Source organism: Meleagris gallopavo, chromosome 29, assembly GCF_905368555.1.
Source record: "Meleagris gallopavo chromosome 29, MGAL_WU_HG_1.1, whole genome shotgun sequence".
In the NCBI taxonomy this organism is placed as follows: domain Eukaryota; kingdom Metazoa; phylum Chordata; class Aves; order Galliformes; family Phasianidae; genus Meleagris; species Meleagris gallopavo.
In genome coordinates this window covers 833963-853993 of record NC_139432.1, presented here as the reverse complement: position 1 = coordinate 853993, position 20031 = coordinate 833963, and the positions used below count along the sequence as shown (strand labels likewise).

The window sequence follows — 20031 nt, the reverse complement described above, 5'->3', positions numbered from 1 at the left end:
AAGTGAAACTGACTTGGAAAATCCCACACTTCAGCACTCCAAGTAATATGGAACCCCCATTTCTGAGATGAACTGCTCTCATTTGCTGGTTTCCTGTCTGCTAACATTCTCAAAACCACTGGGATATTTTGTCCACATGTGAGTGTGAACACTGAACATGCAGTCTGTGCTCGTGGCTTTGGAGAACATGACTGTCATTGTCTGGGAGTCCCACTGTGTTCATTGCTCAGCTCTTAGACAGCCACCTGTAGGAAATGTGAAATCTTTAGCTTCTTGCTGTCCCTCCCCTTTTCAGCAAGATCTTGCCCTGTTAAACAGTATGTTTCTACTATACTGCTATAGTGCTATATATATATATATATATTAGCTAATTTTGGCAAGAGGTGAAGGATTCTGCATTTTGATGAAGAGAAGGAGTTGCATCTTGAGTTCTTGCAGACTGGAGGTTTGTACTCCATTGTTCAAATAAATGGAGCCTGTTGAGCCACTGCCAGTGTTCAGAGACTGACTTGCACCTCTCAGCCTGTGTGCTCTTTCATTTGCTCTCACTGCCTTTCACCTCTGTGATGCCTGAACAGTTGGCATCACTGTTGGCTAGAGGTGCAGCCCTTTGGTCTGTCTGTAGCTTCTGGAGTATTGCCAAACTCCTGGCAGCAGCTGCTGTTATGGGAAGGTCTCCACTTGCTTTGCAGCACTGATGAAGATAAGGGATCATACCCATTCTTTTGACCATCAGGAATTAGCTGTGTACTCGCAGTGGCTGCCATCTCATACTTTTCTTTGGTAAGATTGTTGTGATGAAGCCCATTCTTTGGCTGATCAACTTCCCAGCTCAGAAGGCTGTGGGGAAGGATCGTTACTTGCAGAAGTCTGAAGTCTTTGTGCATCTTCCTCTGTAGTGACAAGCTGGAGTGGGGATGTTTGCCTCTATCCTCAACAAATGTTTTTTGTACTAACATTATTTGGAGAATTACGTGCTAATATTTAGCACCATCAGTTGTTAGAGGAGATCTGTGACTGTGCTTGTTCTAGATCCTGCTAAAAACTTCATGCTTTGAGAATGTGCATTAAAAAACAACAACCACAGTTGAAGTAATTTCATGCAGAGTGACTAAATGTCATATGACTGCCTGCTGAGAATAAAGGATTTGCAAAGCTATTCTACAGATCAGGAGATATATTCATAAAACGAGTGACTCACCAGGGCTCCCTTTTTGTCTGTTCCCCTGGTAATGTGAGAGCTCTGCTTTAAATGTCAGTCTAAAATGGAGTCCTGCACATAGTGCTATAGTGATGCTGAGCCCTGTCAGGCTTCTGGGGCTATGCTAAAGGTTTTCCAGGTGAGTGAATCTTGCAACTTTGCTTTTGGGTAGAGGGTGCTTGGTGCTGAGTTCCTTACTGGCACCTAGCAGGAGTCTCAGGAGTTGCCTGGAACCATACCATTGCCAGGAGGCTTGGCAGCAAACAAGGCACTGTGCGAGAAGTGCGTTTCCCTTATTCAGTTCCTACTGCTTTACATTAGCTGTGACTTCTGTATCAGACAAAACTTCTCTAGATTCAAAGCAAACATAGAATCCCAGAATGGCTTAGGTTGGAGGGTCCTCAAAGATTGTCCATTTCCAACCTCCTGCCATGAGCAGCATTGCCAGCCACCAGGTCAGGCTGCCCTGGGTCCCATCCCATGAATGCCTGCATAGATGGAATATCCACGGCTTCCCTGGGCAGCCTGTTCCGTTCCTTCCCACTCTCTGAATAAATAATTTCTTCCTAACAGCTGACTTAAATCTACCTTCTTTGAGTTTAAACCATTCTGTCTTGTCCTGTCACTCTCTGCTGGTGCCAAAAGTACCTCCTGTTTGTAAGGTTCGTTCTATACTGAAAGGCTGCAGTGGGGTCTCCCCAGATCCTTTTATTTTTCCAAGCTAAACAAGCCCATCTCTCAACCTTGCTTCATAGGAGAGGTGCTTCAGCATTTGATCATCTTCACAGCCCTCCTCTCGACCTGCTCCAACAGCTGTGCATCCTTTCTGTACACAATCCTCCACCTGGGGGGGCCTCACAAGAGCAGAGGGGGCAGCCACCTCCCCTCCCTGCTGCCACCCCTCTGTAGATGCAGCCCAGAATGCTGTTGGCCTTCCAGGCTGCAGGCACGTGCTGCTGGCTCACGTGCAGCTTTTCATCACTAGAGTCTCCAAGTGCTTCTCTGCAGAGCTGCTCTCAGGCTCTTCTCCCAGTCTGTGCTCTTATGTGGGATTGCCCCGATCCAACACCCTGAACTCGGCCTTCTTGAATCTCACGGGTTTCTCCTGTGCCCAGTCTTCAATCCTGTCCTGGTCCCTCTGGCTGGTGGTGTCAGCTGCACCACTCAGCTCGGTGCTGCCTGCAAACTGCTGAGGGTACACTCGGTCCCATTGTCTTTGCCACTGGTAAAGGTGTTGAGGAGCACTGGTCCCAGATGGATCCCTGGAGGGCACCACTCATCACCGCCTCCAGTTGGACAAAGCCATTGATCACAGCCCCGTGGCTGCAACCATCCCACCAACTCTTAATCCACTGAACAGCGCAGCCTTCAAACCCATCTCTCTGCAGCTGAAGGATAAAGATGTGGCGTGGGGCTGCGCCAAAGGCCTTGCACAAGCCCAGGTAGGTGACATCAGGTCCCCTTTGCCTGCTGATGCTGTCACTCTACCCAAGAACGCCACCAGACAGTCAGGCACACTCTGCCCTTTGCGAAGCCATGCTGGCTGTCACTTCGTAGCGTACTTCATTCTTCTGCTTCTGTCCTTTGCTGTAGTCTGGTTTGTGAGTTACTTGGGCTGCTTGCTTTGTGAGATCCTGTGTTTCCAATCAGCTGTGTTGATGCAGTAGCCCTGAAGTTGTGATCCGTGCTTTTTATTTTCTGTCTTACTTCCAGCAGCAACAGCCCTGAACTTTGGTGTGAAATAGTTGAGACCTGTTGTAGTTGATGCTTCATTCTGATCTGTGAAAGTCTGATAAATCACGTGTGAGGTCAATTGCAGTAATATAGTTCACCATTTCTACTAACCTGTCTGGAGAAGAGCTAGTCAATCTGTTGAAAAAAACAATTGTGACCTCTGGTAGGTGGTTTTTCAGGGTTATTGTCTTTCCTTTGAGCATTCTTAAGTCATCCTCCAAAGCTGCAGACGTTAAGGAAGCTATTGTGGTACTACTATTTTCCACTGTCCTCTTTCCCTAGGCTTGTGTGGTGTTTGAGCTGCTTTAAAGGATGTTATTTAAAGGACATTATTAAAGAAATGCAGGATTTTCAGCAGAGGTACGGTTGCTTTGTTTTTGGTGTTGTAGTAAAAGAAGGAACTAAGGGAAATAAAGTTTTCTGTTAGAAATAGGGTATTCAATTTCATAAAACATTCAGAATGGAGGAACGTGTGTTGCCAGACTTACAGCATGTCTAATTGGTTGTGCATTCTGAAATGAGTGTTTTCTTTTTTTTCCAGTTTCCCTGTACACTTTTGACAAGTCTAAGCAGTGCATTGGCACAATGACGATTGAGATAGACTTTCTGCAGAAGAAGAACATTGATTCCAACCCATACGACACAGACAAGATGGCTGCTGAGTTCATCCAGCAGTTCAACAGCCAGGCATTCTCTGTAGGGCAGCAGGTGTGCTTTGGTTTTGTATGCTGTATCCTAAGGACCTGAAGTAAAATGAATGCTTATGTAAAGAATAATAATTAGATATTAGCTGCAGAGAGCAACGAGAAGTGGAAGTTGTTTATTGTGTGAATGTGGCCTTAATGACGTGTTCAACAATCCTGACTTCCACTGAGAGCAGGAGCAGAGTGATTTAGAATGTTCCTTTTCCTTAGCTAAAGAAATTAATTTTTGTAAGGAAAACGGAGGTTTGAGAGTCTGTCTCCTCTCTGTATCTTGGCTTGATTGGGTGTAAACATGGGAGCTCCTGGAATCTTTTGAGAAGTAGCATATGTCTTCCTCGTGTACAAAAGTAAAATGAACGTTGGCTTTAATTAAAGCTCAGTAGCATAGTATGGGATATGAAAAGGACGTATTCGTTATGCTCAACATTTACACAGTGAAAGCATGTGGAATTTCTTGCTTGGGAAGCTTAGTCCTCAAGCCTCTTTCTCTTCCAATCTTAATAGCTCTGTCAAAATCCTTTTTAACATTTAATGACTTCATATCTACTTCTGTTTCTTCTTTCCACAGCTTGTGTTCAGTTTTAATGACAAACTTTTCGGCCTGTTAGTAAAGTCCATGGAAGGAATGGATCCCAGCATCCTCAAAGGAGAATCTGGAGGAAGCAAAAAACAGAAGGTGGGGACACAGGGGTTTACTCCCTGGGTTCTGCAAAGGCTCAAATGCAGATAAGGTGCTGCTACAATGAGGAATTTAGGCTACTCTCTTTTGAAGAAGTTGCTTTGTTTCATCTGGCCACTGCTTTTGCCTTGGAGGAGATGTGTGCTCTCAGTTTCCTGTGCTGGTGTAGTTGGCAGCTTGGAGTTGCACCTACTGAAGTGCAGAGCTGGATGAAATGCAAGGAGTATCTTTTGGAATTCCTGTGTTAATTCACGGAAACCTTCTTTCTTGGACCTTTAAGTCTAGCAGTTATGCCCAATTTTGATTTTCCTTTGGTAGGAAGTACAAATATTTTGTTTGTTTTTCCTTCTGTACCTTGCCATAATAGAACAGTTAGTTTTGGACTAAACAAATAACTTTAAAAAGCCAACTTACTGTGCCCACCAAAGTGCCACATTCAAATTGTTACTAAAGCTGGTTTTAGAGGAGGTATTTCACATTCCTTCCAATAACTTTTGTAGTGGAGCTCTTTCTGCTCTTTTTCCTGAGGTCTGCTTGGAGATACTAAAGAATCTGAAGTTGACTCTAAAAGCTTAATGTGACTATTGGACTCCTCCTCTTTTTCAGATTGAGGTGGGTTTGGTTTTTGGAAACAGCCAGGTGGCCTTTGAGAAAGCTGAGAACTCCTCTCTCAATCTGATTGGTAAGTGCCACTTTATGTAAGAGAGAAATACCACTCAAAGTTTGCTGCTTTTCAGGCCTCAAAGACTTGTATGCCCAAAGATTGTTTTTCTTGTTACGTTACTTGACCTGATCCATTGAAAACTGCCTTTTAAAATGTCTTAAAATGTTGAGATTGTACTTGACCCCTTAGGAACCTTTTCCAGACCCTTCAGAAAGGAGTTAATACGTATCTGGGTGTCTGTGGGAAGGCACTGCAGTGAGATGACACTGTCCATCTTGCAGGCCTTGCTGCTCCTTACAGGGACTGAAAAGAAGTCATTGTGTCACCCAGTGTGCAGCTCCACAGCTCGCTGATGTGCTGGATGTGCTGTGGACTTATCACCACAGCATATTGAAAATGCACAGATAGAGATTGGGGAAGAAAAGGTGACTAAGAGACTCTGACAATAGGAAATTGAATTAGAAGAATACAGGTTATGCTAACTGCTCTGCACTTAATACAGCAAATATTTTAACAAAACTATGAACGTTTTGTCTTAGGAAGCACTTTCTAAAGCCTTGATAAAACCCTTATGTGTAATTTCAGACTTTACTAGCAAACAAATCAGGGAATAATTAATTTGTCCTCTTCACATTCACCTGGAAAGGAGCTCACGTAGAGTTCTTCCATAGAGCCACCGGTTGGAGTGATGGGGACCTGGTCCACAAAGTGAGCACTGAGGGAATCTTCTGACAGTTGGCTTTATATGTGCCTGGGGCCATGGTGGCTTTCCTGCCAAGCAGATGTGTACTGTTAGTCTGTCTTTTCCTTTCTACCTGTGTTACAGACTGGGCAGCACTTAGCAGGTGAAGTGTTGCAAATACCTCCCTTGGTGATTAGATGGCTATAGGCAGTCCTTGCTGGGTGTGATTAAATGTCTGTACTGAGCAGACATTCGTCCTTTTCTTCTTTATTTTCCTTTTTTACTTTCTTCTTAGCTCAGAGACTCTAGGTAATAGAAATAAACCTTTTGTTTTTGCTGCTCCTTTTCCACAGATAAGAAGGCAGAGGAGGGAGGCTGTTGTGAGTGAGGTCTCAGTGGACGTGGCCACCTCAGCTCAGTGACTTCCAATTTTTGTAGTAGGTCTGTGCTCCAAGGACAGTTCTGCTTGGCTCTGAGCATTCAGTACTTTGAGGGCTTGGTTCAGAAGTAAAATGTGAGGCTAATAGCACTCAAGACAATACAGTTTAACTCACTGAGCACTCCAGGAGCTGTAATGGGGCACTTTTGATGCTATTCTGAAGTGTTATCTATCCTCAGTGTGAGGCTGTGACTTTGTGCTCTGTAGTTGTCCACTGTATTTTGTTTGGACAGCTTGGGGTGAGTGTTAACATCACCCAATTTATTGCATCTGAACAAGCAGTGATATTTTATTTGTTCAGTATTCAAAGCCTTAAAATCATAGAATCAGAGAATGGTTTGAGTTGGAAGGGACCCTAAAAGATAATCAGTCCAACTGCAATGAAATGACCTGTGACTTTCCTCCTGGCTTGGGAAGGTGTGGAAGGTGGTCCTGAGGGAGGGTGAATTGATTGGAAATAGGATTCCTGTGCTGTGATCCTGTTTCATTGCCTGCAGACAAGACAAGAGTTGCTTATGCCTCAATTTACTTCTGTCAGATTGCTCCTGTATTTAATCTCCTGACTGATCTGAGGCAGAGCTCCTTAATGTGCCTCCTCAGTCTCTGGAGAATTGTGAAGTTGTGAATAATTAAATTCAGAGCGAGAAGATAAAAATAAAATGCCATTGAGGGCTGCTTCAATAAAGGGCCTTTATTTTTTTCAGCAGATAAGAATTGTGGTCATTAAAAAATAATGCCAATTCTGTTTCTTCTGCTTTGCCTAAAATGGTGTGTTACAAAACCAATAGATGGTGGTTTTGTGGAATGTGTGAGGATTTTATTATGATCAGATGCAGCCAGAAGGGGGGGATATTGGCCAAGTTCAGGATAAGTCACGTAGAATCGTGCCTGGCTGATCTAAACCTGCAGTGGGACAATGCAGTGACAAATACAGAGCAGTCAGTGAGCCAGATGTTCACTGCTGTCCTGCACAGCTGTGTGTTAGTGTAACAAACCAAACACACCTCTAGCTAACATGTTAGAGCTCTAATGCTGTGAGTTAAGGTGTTGATTCCAGGTGCCTTCAGACAAAGATTCATAGCATCTAATTGAGATAGCACCAAACTTTTATTTGGTGTCCTTACTGGACTTCTTGAATGTAGGGCTTAATTGTTCCCAGAGCCACTGTATAACAAGAGGATACAAGACATTCAAATTCAGCAGATATTAACGAGTATTTTGAGAATCTTTGTTTCCTCCCTGGGCTTTTAGTATTAGTTTCTAAAGAAAAGCCATTTAGAAATGTTGATCCAGCTCATATGAGTGCCTGCCCATGAATTCTCCTCCAGTTTAAGGCAAGACATGGTTCTGGCTGTTAGCATCTCAGCTGCATTCTTACTGTAGCATTTGTGCTTACAGTCAGTCTCCTCCTAATGCACTGAGTACTCCGAAGCTTATTTTTTAAAGCTCTTCCAACGGTTCTTACCAATGTTTATTTAAAAGGAAACTGAGCAGAAGTGAACGAATAGTGAAAGGTAGGAGTAAATAACCAGTGCCACTTGAGTTCAGCCTGAATCTCTGCTGGGAGCCTTTGCTTTTCATTATAATTATTGAATAAGGTGGAATAAAGGCTGAGTAACAAGGTGACAAAGCGCGCTCTGATGGGGCTGAGCAACTAAGAAGGAAAATGGCAGAGGAAATTCAATATAAATAAACATAAAGTGATGTGTGGGAGGAGCAGTGCTCCTGAGTTCAGTCAGATATGATTGCTTCTTAGTCCTGAGATGCCAGGTATGAAAATGCAGGGAGAGGTTGTGGACTCTCCTTCTGTGGAGATGCTCAAAACCCATTTGGACGCCTACCTGTGTGACCTGTTGTAGGGAGCCTGCTTCAGCAGGGGCTTTGTGCTCGATGGTCTCTTCCAACCCCTGCAGTTCTGTGTGATTATTCTGAATTTAGGTTAGAATTCTGTGAAATGCTGGGCTCCCTGGGTAGAGCCAATTTGGTGTTTGTATTACATTTACTGTAATTCTGCTGTGCCACGAGTTTGAAGTGGTTTCTTTTTTTTTCCAGGTAAATCAAAGACCAAAGAGAACCGCCAGTCCATCATCAACCCAGACTGGAATTTTGAGAAGATGGGCATTGGGGGCCTTGACAAAGAGTTCTCAGATATTTTCCGACGAGCTTTTGCTTCCAGAGTTTTTCCACCTGAAATTGTGGAGCAAATGGGTAAGTACAATACTGGCTTGAGAAGACTGGATATCATGTAAGAGCCTTGTGCTGTAATATGGCAGTTGCTTGGAGAGCCAATGGACTGACACATTCTTTTCTGTTGCTCCCAAATGTCTTTCATACTCCTGTTATGGGGGACAGAGGAGCGACTTGGATGTTCAGCTCTGTACATAAAATGTCTGAGCAAATGAGATACATGGTTTAACTGAATATTTTTCTGTTGAAACCCAAACGCTGCCTGTTCTCCTGAATGCATCGTTTGTTCACAGCAGTGAGAGCAAACGCTCCCATTTCTGACTTGCTGGCAGTGGGATTTCTGGACAAATCAAAGGAAATTCTGTCCTTAATGATGCTGCGTTGTGTATAGTGTCTATTGTCCTGGCCACTGCACTGTGAACTTCTATCCTCAAAGTGTGAGCCCAAAAAAGAGCATTATTTGTGATCCTGGGTTGGTCCAATTGGAAGTACTGGAGAGGATGCAGAGGCCGTGACATGTCTTGGAGTTGCTAAAATAAAAGTACAGATTCTTAAACAGCCTTTTGGGGTCTGGGGAAGCAGAGGCAGTGCCATTACTTTGTAAACATGTGCTGGCAGGCAGATAAATGGGACTGATTTAATTTTATTAAGCAATGTGCAGCTGCAAATAACTTATTTTTTCCCATAACGTGGCTGAGGATGTTCTAGCTCGTCTTCATTCTCTGAATATAATCTTTGTGGGATCGTATTTAAATTTGGAATTCAGAGCTGCAGAATTTCTAAATATGTTTATATTTCTCGATCCACCTTCCCTCTTCCCACAAATGGAAGCAATCACCATTCTGATTACAAAACAGATTTTCATCAGAAGACACGTCCTGTTTGTGTGTGCCTGCGTGGAGCGTGTCCATGACCAGTGTTTGTAGAATTAATGTTAAAGTAAACTTCTCTGTGAGGTGTGTTAGGTCTATTCTAAGCGATTTGAACACTTAGGGAGAAATGTTGAAGAACCCCTGTAGGCTAAATCCAATTAGTGCACGATTCTCTCTCTGCTGCCTAACGTATTTTATATCGATCTGTTAGGGAAGGCCTCCTGGGGGCTAATCTTGAATTCAAGGTGTGCCATATTATTTATATAAATACATACATATACCCTTACTTGTGCGTGTTTACACACATACTACACAAAGAAACATTTTTCTGGTAAGGAGCTTGACTCCAAGCAGAGCTCTGATGAACCCTAGGGCTAAAGAGCTTATCTGAAATTTGAAATAACAAAACTTTCTGACATTCATTTTCTTTGCCTTAGTTATAACTTGCTCTTAACTATATTTCAGATCTGAAATGTCAATGTGACAGCTGTTCACCTTTGTATATAATTTATTGGGAAAGGAAAAGAAAGAATTTGCTTGCTATCTGGTGCTCTAGCACTCACCCACTTCTGTTTTTTGCTTACAGACTGCAACTTCCATGCCAAATGCAATAAATATTTCTGTCCTGTAACTACACAGAGACAGTAGAGACCCTTCAGAAATTGCTTGCAATTTGTGTGTGGTTTATCTAACTTCCAAGGAATGTTCTGGGTTTGGAGCATATAAATCAATGTTAGTTAACCATATCATCCAAGGATGTAAATACTATTCAGATGCTGCAGTCTCTGGTTTATCCAAGAAAAGAAATCTAAGATCCATTTCAGCTGGTCATCAAACATTTCCATAGCTGCCCTGGAACGGGACAGTTTCATTTTCCCTACCCACGCCTTTCCCATGTTCGTATTTACCACCTCTTGTTGGCTTTGGGGTTGTATGCCTCTGAAAAGAGCTAATACAATTGAAAGCAAATAAAAAACAACAAAAAAGAAAAACCAACCAACCCAGAAGGCTGTTCTCTGGTTGGCTTGATGTGACACAACTGCACGGGCTGTAGCAGCAGGAGGAAGGCAGCAGACTTTGGGGGAGTTTAATCAATTTAAGCTGATTGCTTTTAAGGCTACAGGTTTACAGTCACTTATAGGAGTTCCTTAGTATTATGAACGTAGTTGATCATAGAATGGCTTAGGTTGGAAGGGACCTTAAAGATCATCTAGTTCCACCATCAGAGGCATCCTCTTTCCAAAGGAGAGCCAGAGTAAAAGGACAACTCAAGAGATGAAGTCTCACGGTGAAGAAATAACAGCTGCTTCTCTTGGAATCTTTGTATGTACAAGATATTTTATTTATAGGAAACTCAGTGCAACCCCTAGAACATCCACAGTGACTTTCCTGATCTTCTCAGATCCAGGCACACTGGGGGCCCTGCAGAACCCTTCTGAGTTGGGTTGCTCTCAATAGAGGGGGTTGGCAAGTTCCTGCACATTTATTTTCGTAACCCACAAGAGAGGAAAGGTCCTGGGCATTTGCTCATTGGTCATCTTAAAAAAGAGAAAAGAGACTCTGAAGAAGAGGTTATGTGTGGGGAGGGTCTTCATTTCAGGGAGGGAGTTTTTTGTCCTGCAGCTGAATGGCAAACACCTGTTTGGGGTGGACACTGCTAAAGAGTGACCAGCTTCATTAACATCCTTGGAAACACCCAGTGGTCATTTGGTCGGTTGATGTAAATGTGAGAAGGAAGGTTTCCAAACAGGTGGAACCTGCAGCTGGACCACGACAGACCGGTTCTGCACACTTGGTCAGTCTGCAGAGAAAATGTTGATGGTGATTAAAAGAAAAAAATCATTGAGTTGCAGCTCTTTCATTCCTGTTGAGAACTCAAAGATTGAGGCAATAAACTCAAACTGCAGACCTGCTTATGCCAAGTCATCCTAATTGTAGATCATGTCCTTCATAGAAGTGATGCTCTCAGTCTCTGGTCTGTAGCATGGGGATATCTCCAGCAACATCACCTCTATGGTAAGATCTTCTATAAAGCAATCTGACCTTCCCTGGTCAGCTCCCAGAAGCCAGGTAGTTGCTTGGCAGATTCCACAATCTCTTGCACAGAAATAACTGCACGTTCTCTACAGTGAGCAGAACGCTGCTGCCTCGCTTTGTGGTTATTAGGGTCAGGAATTTGGGGCCATGGTGTGCTTAATTTTTACCTGGTGTTTGACTCCTGGTGACCTTGTGACATTCAGCTCAAGTAAATCCATGCACCTACATGGTGAACCACATGCAGCCTTTTCATCCCTATTAGTTGCTTAGGGCTGGCTTTGGATAACTTTTTTGCTGCGTAAGTCATCCTCTTGTTGAAACTAATGCTTCTCCTTTTTATTTGGTGAATGTTGTATTATGGAATACTGCAACGTTCTTTTTTGTGGCTCTTCTTTTTTTTTCTAACTGAAACAGATATTTCACCACATGGATATTTTTTTTCACATTCAGTGCCTGTTCTTGAAGTGCTCAGATACTGTGAGAGTGTTAGGATCTCATCCACTCTATCTTTAAAATAAGATTTCTTTAAAAATGAAACATCACTGTCAGAGATGTCTCACCTGTAATTGAGGCGATAATGCAAGAACTTCCTAATGCAGCTTATGCCACTGCTTAGAGTATCTTTACTGTCTAAACTTTCCAATTACTTATTCTCAACCTAGCAGCAATTTATCATATAGAATTATTGGAGTTAGAAAGGGTCCTCAGAGGCCATCTGGTCTGACTCTCCTGCAGTAACATGGACATCTATGGACATCTACAGCTAGATCAGGTGCTGAGAGCCCTGTCCAGCCTGACCTTGAATGTCGCCATGAACGAGGCGCTCACTGCCCTTATTGTAACACCCATCAAATCTGTATCTTTCCAATATGGAGAGAAGAATGTTCTGGGTGCCACGTGAAAAGCCTCACTCAGATCCTGATAGATGGCATTGGTGGCTCTTCCTTTGTCCACTGACACTGTCATGCCATCGTAAAAAGGTTGGTCAGGCAGCAGCTGTCCTTGGTGAAGCCTTGCTGGGTGTCCTGTGTCACCTCCCTCTCTTCCACGTGCCTTAGCACAGCTTCCAGCAGGATCTGCTCCATGATTTCCCCTGACACTGAGGTGAGACTGACAGGTCGTTGGTCATTAGCTCCCTGGGTTGTCCTTTCTACCCTTCTTAAAACTAGATATATTTTTTTTTTGGTAGTTTTTATCTTTTTGAAGGGGACTCTTGTTTGTTCATGAAAGGTGCAGCTTTAGCAGGTGATCCTGCCCCTCCACTCCATGCTGTGGGAGCTCATCTGGTGCTGCATCTGGATATGGGGTTGTCAGACCTGGGAGACATGGACCTGCTGGGGTGCATCCAGAGGAGGGCCACGAAAATTATCTGAGAGGTGGAACATCTCCCCTGCAAGGACAGGCTGAGGGAGCTGGGGCTGTTCAGCCTGGAGTGGAGGGGGCTGCAGGCAGACCTGGTGGTGAGCTGTCATTGTATGGAAGGGGGCTGTAGTGGAGAGTGAGAGTGAGGCTCTTTAGCAGGGTCTGTTGTGACAGGACAGGGGAAAAAGGTTTCAAACGTAAAGAGGGGAGACTTAGAGTTTGAATACAAGAAAAAAGTTTATTAAGGTAAGGGTGGTGAAGCTCTGGACAGGTTGCCCAGAGATCTGTTGCCTACCCTGTCCCTGAAGGCTTTCGAAGTCAGGCTGGATTGGACTCTGAGCACCCTGGTTTGGCTGTAGGTGTCCTGGGTTATTGTGGAGGAGTTGGATTAGATGACCTTTGAAGGTCCCCTCCAACTCATTCTGTTCCATCTTTCAAGCTATCAATAAAAACAATGTATGCTGATGCTGCAGAGTTATTGGTTTGGTGTTTTCTTTCCATCCATTGCTCACTTATCTTTAACTTCATTTGGGCACTGCATTTTGTATGTGTTTATAAAGCTCAAAGTTAAAAGAGGTCCTGCATATCTTTATGAGGGTCTAAATCTCTCTTTGTTGCTTTTTTTTTCTCTTCTCCCTGTGTGTGACCTCACACCCTTTCCTAGGGGGAAGTTGTCTTTAGGTGTATAAACTGAATTTCTTTTGGGTGTTGCTCATATCCTTATTTTCTTCTACCTAGTTAAAAGGACACCGTACCAGAGTTCTCTAGGAATTAAGTTAGTGTTAGTTCTATATAACAGAATCAGAAAGTAGTTGAAGTTGGAAGGGATCTCTCGGGGTTTAGTCCAACCCCATGGCTCCTTTTCTTCCCCCTGGCTCTTCTTTTCCTTAGTAACATGAAGAGTGGTGGTCGTGTTCTTCCCCCCAGTGTCCTACCCATACTGTGTTCTCAGTGACTTTGAGATGTCTTCCCTTGTTTGGAGTGTTTTTGGGTCCAAGTCCAGGTGTGATCTCTAAGTATTCAATGCTCCTGTGAACTGTCTCATTCTTTTCCTATTCTGTACTGAGATCTTCCTTCTTTATCACTGATACGAATGTTGACTGTCACATAATTTAAATCATCACTCAAGTAAAAAGTATTTTGCAGTTTGAACTTAGCATTGCTTGTGGTTGATCTTTCTTCTCTGTCAAGAGTTGGACCAACACTTTCCTGTGTCTTCACCTCCTAGTGCAATTATAAAATGAGCTGCTTTCCTCACATCAAAGCATGTGAGACTGGAAGAAAGCAATGCTATCCTATCTTCAAGGAGGCAGGGAGGAGGAGCTGGGGTTCTTCTTGCAGTTCCTGGGAAGGCAGAAATGGATGGAGAAACTCATCTTGGAAACCACTTCCAGACGCATGAGGGAGAAGGAGATGATGAGGAGTGTTCAGCATGGATGTACGAAGTAAAAATGGTCTTTAACCAAGGTTGGAAAAGACCTCTAAGATAACCAAGTCCAAACATCCACCTACCACCAACACTGCCTGCTTAACCACGTGCCTCAGTACTGCATCTCTTGGTCTCTTCCAGAGATGGTGACTCCATCACCTCCCTGGACAGCCTGTTCCACTGCATCACCGCTCTTTTAGGGAACTTTTTTCTTACAGCCGACCTCAACCTCCCCTGGTACAACTTGAGGCCATTCCTTCTCATCCTGTCACTGTTAGCTGGGAGCTGAGGCTGACCCCACCTCGCCACAAACTCCTTTCACTTGTCCTACAGTTAGGAGATCAGCTCAGAGAATCAGGGGAGGGGTGTGGATGTTGTTTATCTCAAATTTAGTCAGACTTTCAGCGCTTGTAACATCCTGGTGGGCAAACAGCTGTAAGACAGACTAGATAGGTGAGAAACACAGTGGATTCAAGTCTGGCTGAACTGTTGAGCTCAAAGCAGTGCAAAGTCATGCTATAGAGGCTTATCACTTATGCTGTGTCTCATGTGTTCATACTGGGCCATTATTGTTTAACGTACGTTTTTGTTTAACCCAGTGGCTTGGGTTGGAAGGGACCTTAAAGCTCATCCAGTTCCAACCAGAAAGGATGCAGTAGAACTGGAGAGCTTTAGAGCAGGGCATGGGGATGATGGGCTCAGAATAGCTTCCGTATGTGGACTGAATTGTCGTGAAGGTCTTCAGCCCTGGAAGGAGATCGGTGGGTGTTTGTTCTTTCAGCACAGGGAATGTGAAATGCAGCTCACAAAAGGCAGGCATGTAACAAAGGAAGAGGTGTTCGTCACCAAAAGTGCCACAGGGGTTTTTGCTTTGTTGATGGCCATGGTCTGCACCAGGTACTGAATTAGAAGGACGTCTGCTCTCACTTCTTTTGGTTGCAGTTGTGGTGTGCCATAGCAGGCATTACCACTGCTTGCTAAGTACAGTGTCGCTCTGGCTGGCAACGAGTTTTGGGACATCCCAGTAACCCTGTTAGTTTGACACTTGTTTAATCTGATTAGCTCTGTAGGAAAGTATTCCATAATGTATTTACTAATTACATCATTCTGACTTTAAGTAGACAGAAGTGGTTCAGCTTTACTCCAAGAAGTAGAGAATGCTGATGAGATTTATGGCTCTTAACATCCAGGTGGGATGTGACTGTAAGCATCAGCTGTTGTGTTCAGCAGTCCATCCAAGGACTCTTCATAATCTTTGTCTTAAATTAATGATATTTTTGTAACTCTGTTTGAGAGACAGAGGCATTACTCTTTTTTTTTTTTTTTTTTTGGTCATTGTTGTTCCAGAGAAGACTTCTTTTTGATAAGGGTTTGCCATGTCCCATCTCTGAACTCAAAACAGAGACTATTGCCTTCGGTTCTGCTGCTTGTCAGCAACACATAAATCCTTTAGGAAGATTAACGGGAGGCAGTGATGCAAGCTGAAATAATGCTGGACTTACGGGTTGAGAGGAGGGGGAAATTCCACTCAGGTGTGTTTTGGGAAAATCTTGTCCATGGAGCAGGTGAAGTCTGGGAACCCTGATCTTATTGTAACCTGCTTGGAGATGAATGTGCAGAGATAAGCATCTCTCCCTGCATTCAAGATCAGTGCTTTGCTTTCGATGCAGATTCCTGATAGGTGTATCTGAGCGATACAATTACAACAGAATGCTTTCATTTTAATTAAAAGGGGAATTACACTCCCAGGTAGAAAATCCCTATGATGCTAAAACATTTCTTCTGATCTTTCAAAAAAGTCAGTAATGAGAGTTGAACGAATGAACTTCATGCTGTCTCTGGGTAGGTGACATTCTGGCTCAGAACTCCCATTCTTAGTGTTTTTTTGTGACTTTTCCCTAACATTTTGTGTGGAAGAGTTCCCAAATTGGTCTATTTTAGTTCCTGTTAACATCTCTATTCAGCCTGTAACCACATCATGTCATTTAATTCATAATTAGAGTATCCCATTACAGGAATGACCTTTGATTTGGGCACCTAATTGTAAGCTTAATGAGTTAGTTGTCTGCACTGCTAATAATTTGAGTTTCTAAGGTTCTCATAATAGTATTGACATTTGGCAACACTGGTGAAATCAGCAAAGTGGAGATAACCTTCCTCAGAATTCCTTAGCATCTCACTGTGATTTGAGACCTAACATTTGTAGTTTGTCATCACTTCTCTATTTTAAAAATACCCGGAGTTGATATTTTTGCTGCTTCTTTTTTGAAGGTGTGCTACAAAGAGATAATGCAGTACAGTGCAGCTTTCCTACCCTACTGGGATGCTAGCAGGGCTGTGTGCATGTGCCCTGACTTGTTGGTAGCCTTCGGATGGCCTCTCCTGCTTGAGCACTTTGGAGCTTTCTGAGCACCACTGACTTTCTTTCCTTGCTATTTCCCCTGAAAGCATCACTCATCATCAAAACCCTGCTTTGTGCTGCTTGGCTACATAGGTGATCATGTTCCTCTGCAAAACACGTTCACAATACCCCTCGTGACATTGATTTGACAGGAATAGCTTTTAATTTATCTGAGCCTCATTTGTTCCTGTGCAAAACTGGTTCTTCACTGACAGCATGTGTTTGTGTTTCTTGACTCGTAGATGCCTGAAAGTTGACTGATGGATCCTTCTTAACCAGACCTCTTGCTTTTTTTTGCAATATTTTCTCTTTTCATTCTTTACACTTTGTTTTCCATGAAGAAATCCTCCAGCTTTGTTACTGTTCTTAAGCAACGCTTCACTATTTCTGTTTGGGGTTGTGGTAGGGATGAGAAGCTCCTCACAGTGATCTTCTCTTTAAACTTTAATGCAGTAACAACCTGAAAGAGAGAGAGCAGTGCATGCTGATATTAGAAAATATTTTGTGTTGAGCTGTTTTTCATGTTGAAGTGAGTTCATCACTGTAATATTAAGGAGTGAATGAAATTAAGTCACAGTTGAGCGTTGGTAAGAAAAGCACTTGTTCTCTAAGTGCATTAGAGTACTTCAAGGTTTCTAAGGTTTTAGATAAATCTAATATTCTTGAAGCAAAACAGTTTTTCATCTGCAAATGTACCAATATTGGATGGAGCAAGAGAAAAAGAGAAGCTGGTACAGGACTCCATAGCCTGTAATTCACCACTTGTGTTCAAAGTGGATGCAGCTTCCTCCTGGTCTCTTTCCTTGGGATGTCCTGTAGGGCTGGTGAGTGGGACTGACTGTGGCATGGGTTGTTGTTCTTTGTCTTTAAAATAGAATCTAAAATTCTGTGAATCCAAGGGAAAACTTTCTTGTTTTCACATGGACGTATCTCTCAGAAGTTGTAAGCTTCTTCTGTGTGCTGCTGCGTCCAGCTTTAGATCCATTGGATCTCTCCTCTTCTCAAAGAATAGAATTTACATGCCAGTGCTCATGCACAGTGATCAACAGTCCTGTTATTTGATTAAATTAGAGTTTTTTGGATCTCTTTAGTTACGAGTCAAGCTTTTTTTGGCCTCTAATGGTTCTAATGGCTCTTAGAAGCCTTTTTCAGTTTCATAGAATCATAGAATGGTTTGAATAGCAAGGGACCTTAAAGGTCATTGAGCTGCAACCCCCTGCTGTGAGCTGGTTGCCAGCTGCCAGCTCAGGCTGCCCAGGGCTCCATCCAGCCTAATCTTTTGTGCCTCCCTCCATATTTGTCCTAAAAATGTATTCAGAACTAGAATACATTTGTCTAATATTCAGAACTAGATTCATTGCTCAGTGCAGGGGTAAAAAGTTAAACATTATTACCTAACATTCCATGATTTCTGATTCAAGAAGCAATGATCTCCACTATCTGCATCTACACTGGGAGCTGAGCTTCAGTTGGGTCATGTTGGCAGTCATCGGCGTTGTGAGGGATGCTGCATTTCCCTTTATATGTGAAAATTAAACTCAACTGAAACCTTCCTGTAAGGGAAGGTTATCCTGGCCTGTGTTATGTGCCCCTGCAGGGGAAGTGAGAAGTCATAGAATCATTATTTTGGAGAAGATCTCCAAGATCACCAAGTCCAGCCCCAGCCGGTGCTCATCATCCCCCCTGACTGTGTCCTCAGCTCCACATCTCCATGGTTCTTGAACACCTCCAGGTGTCCATGGTGACCCCACCACTTCCCTGGCTCTTTCCTATGTAACCCTGTTTTTAATCGTGCTCTCTCTTGTTCTAGGCTGCAAGCACGTGAAAGGCATTCTGCTATATGGACCTCCAGGCTGTGGTAAAACTCTTATGGCCAGACAGATTGGCAAGATGCTGAATGCCAGAGAACCAAAAGTGGTCAACGGGCCAGAAATCCTCAATAAATACGTGGGCGAGTCTGAGGCCAACATCCGCAAGCTGTTTGCTGATGCAGAAGAGGAACAAAGAAGGGTAATGCAAACATGGATAAATAGCATGGTCAGGATGAATGTGCCTAAAGAATGCCTGGAAAGGAAGTTTGTAATCAGAAAATTGCTGCTTGCATTAAAAGACTGAGTCACAGCTTCACTTTTGATTATAGTTACTCCTTGCGAGTCACTGAATATTAGTGCTCTACAGATCCACTCAGTGTTGACTCAAAGAAAGAAGAATATCGTAGAACGGGAGAAGGTTGCTGATCTTCCAGGTAGCTGTGCTGCAAACGGACAGTTTGTTTAACTTTCATTTTGAGGTAATTCATTAGTGCCCATCCTGCTGTGTTTTATATTACACAGTGTGTCAGCTGTTCAGAAAGTGCTTAAAAATAGGTTTGTAAACATTTTGCTCCTCTTCTTTTTTTTTTTTTTTTTTTTTTTTTTGCTTTTTTCTTGTTTTATTTTGGAGCCTGTCCAGTTGGAATTAGGGCACATAAAATAGGATGGATTTCAAATAAGTTCTCATGACTTCAATTTTTGAGTTACAAGAGTACATAAGTCTACATTATAATAGTGTTGTGGTGAGTGTAATAATCAGTACACCATTAATTTTTTCTCAGCAGAAAACTAATGGATAAGAACAGTTTTGGATCGTTAGTTATGGAACTAATGGATAAGAGCTCTCTACCTCAAATCTAGAGAGCGTGGATCTCAAAAAGTGTAGTTGGAAGCAAAGATTGTTTTTCCCAAATTTGTTGTTTTTGTCCACGACTTTAGCTTTACTTTTGTCCATTACTTTAGGGTTACAGAAAGCCTTTAGTTTGAAGCTGTAAAAACCTTTTTTTCCTTTGTGCTATGGTAACTGTTCATATCACTTTATCTTGATAAGAGTTTCTGCTAAAGAAAAGATGGCATCAGGTAAGTCGGAGTTAAATACAGAGAGGTCTTTTCAGAAGACATTAGCCAAGGCTGTTGTATCTTCTAGTAGTTCTTACGACAGTTCTGCAGACTGTGATAGTGCTGACATTGCTTTATTCTGCACAAGATGTATTAATGAATAAGCCAGCTTTACGTGGGAGCCCACGCAGATGTAAACAGCCTGCTGCTCTCCAGTTGTTGCAGTATGACTGGAAGCTGTGAGCTTCTTTCCTTTGCAGTAACACACCTGTTAAAATAGACTTGATATTGGCTGGGGGGGGGGATGGTCCTGATGACAAGTTGAGAGATTAAAAAGGTCTCCAAAAGGTTGGTATTGTAATGACTTGTGTCTGGGGCAGATTGCCAGGGACAGCACATTCACCCAGTATTCATGTGGTCCCCACTGACCACAACAGATGTTTTAGAGGTGTTGTTTGAAGGGGAAAAGCTTCATAACACGGTCACAAAAAAAGTAACCTGTTCTGTTACCAGCTGCAACTGCTTCACCTTGGAGTGAACCTGGAAATAAGCAGTTGTGTTCTGATTGGCACTGAACAAATACACTCCTTGAACCATGGAGAACTACGTTACATGGCGGGCTGTGTATTTCTTAGCTTCATTTTGACCTGGGATGTTTCCCACATCGGGTACATCCATCCAATATTGCCAGCATTGGGTGCATTCATCCCAGTTGGGTTGGTTGGATGTACCAGCCAACCCATTTTGGAGGACAGCAGGCTGTTACTGGG

At 43.1% G+C, this 20031-nt stretch overlaps 1 protein-coding gene and 1 pseudogene across 4 annotated transcripts in view; one reads left to right on the top strand and one right to left on the bottom strand.

Annotated features, from left to right (window-relative positions):
• Nucleotides 1-20031, top strand: part of NSF (N-ethylmaleimide sensitive factor, vesicle fusing ATPase) — a 55719-nt gene that overhangs the window by 14591 nt on the left and 21097 nt on the right. For all 4 annotated transcript variants that reach the window (XM_085210992.1, XM_010724433.4, XM_085210991.1 and 1 more), the window contains 5 exons: nucleotides 3477-3643; nucleotides 4208-4315; nucleotides 4925-5000; nucleotides 8156-8311; nucleotides 18202-18401. In XM_085210992.1, the coding sequence (XP_085067118.1) occupies nucleotides 3477-3643; nucleotides 4208-4315; nucleotides 4925-5000; nucleotides 8156-8311; nucleotides 18202-18401 (707 nt within the window). The remainder of the gene's footprint in view (nucleotides 1-3476; nucleotides 3644-4207; nucleotides 4316-4924; nucleotides 5001-8155; nucleotides 8312-18201; nucleotides 18402-20031) is intronic.
• On the bottom strand, nucleotides 10759-11439 carry LOC146542566 (oxysterols receptor LXR-alpha-like; annotated as a pseudogene).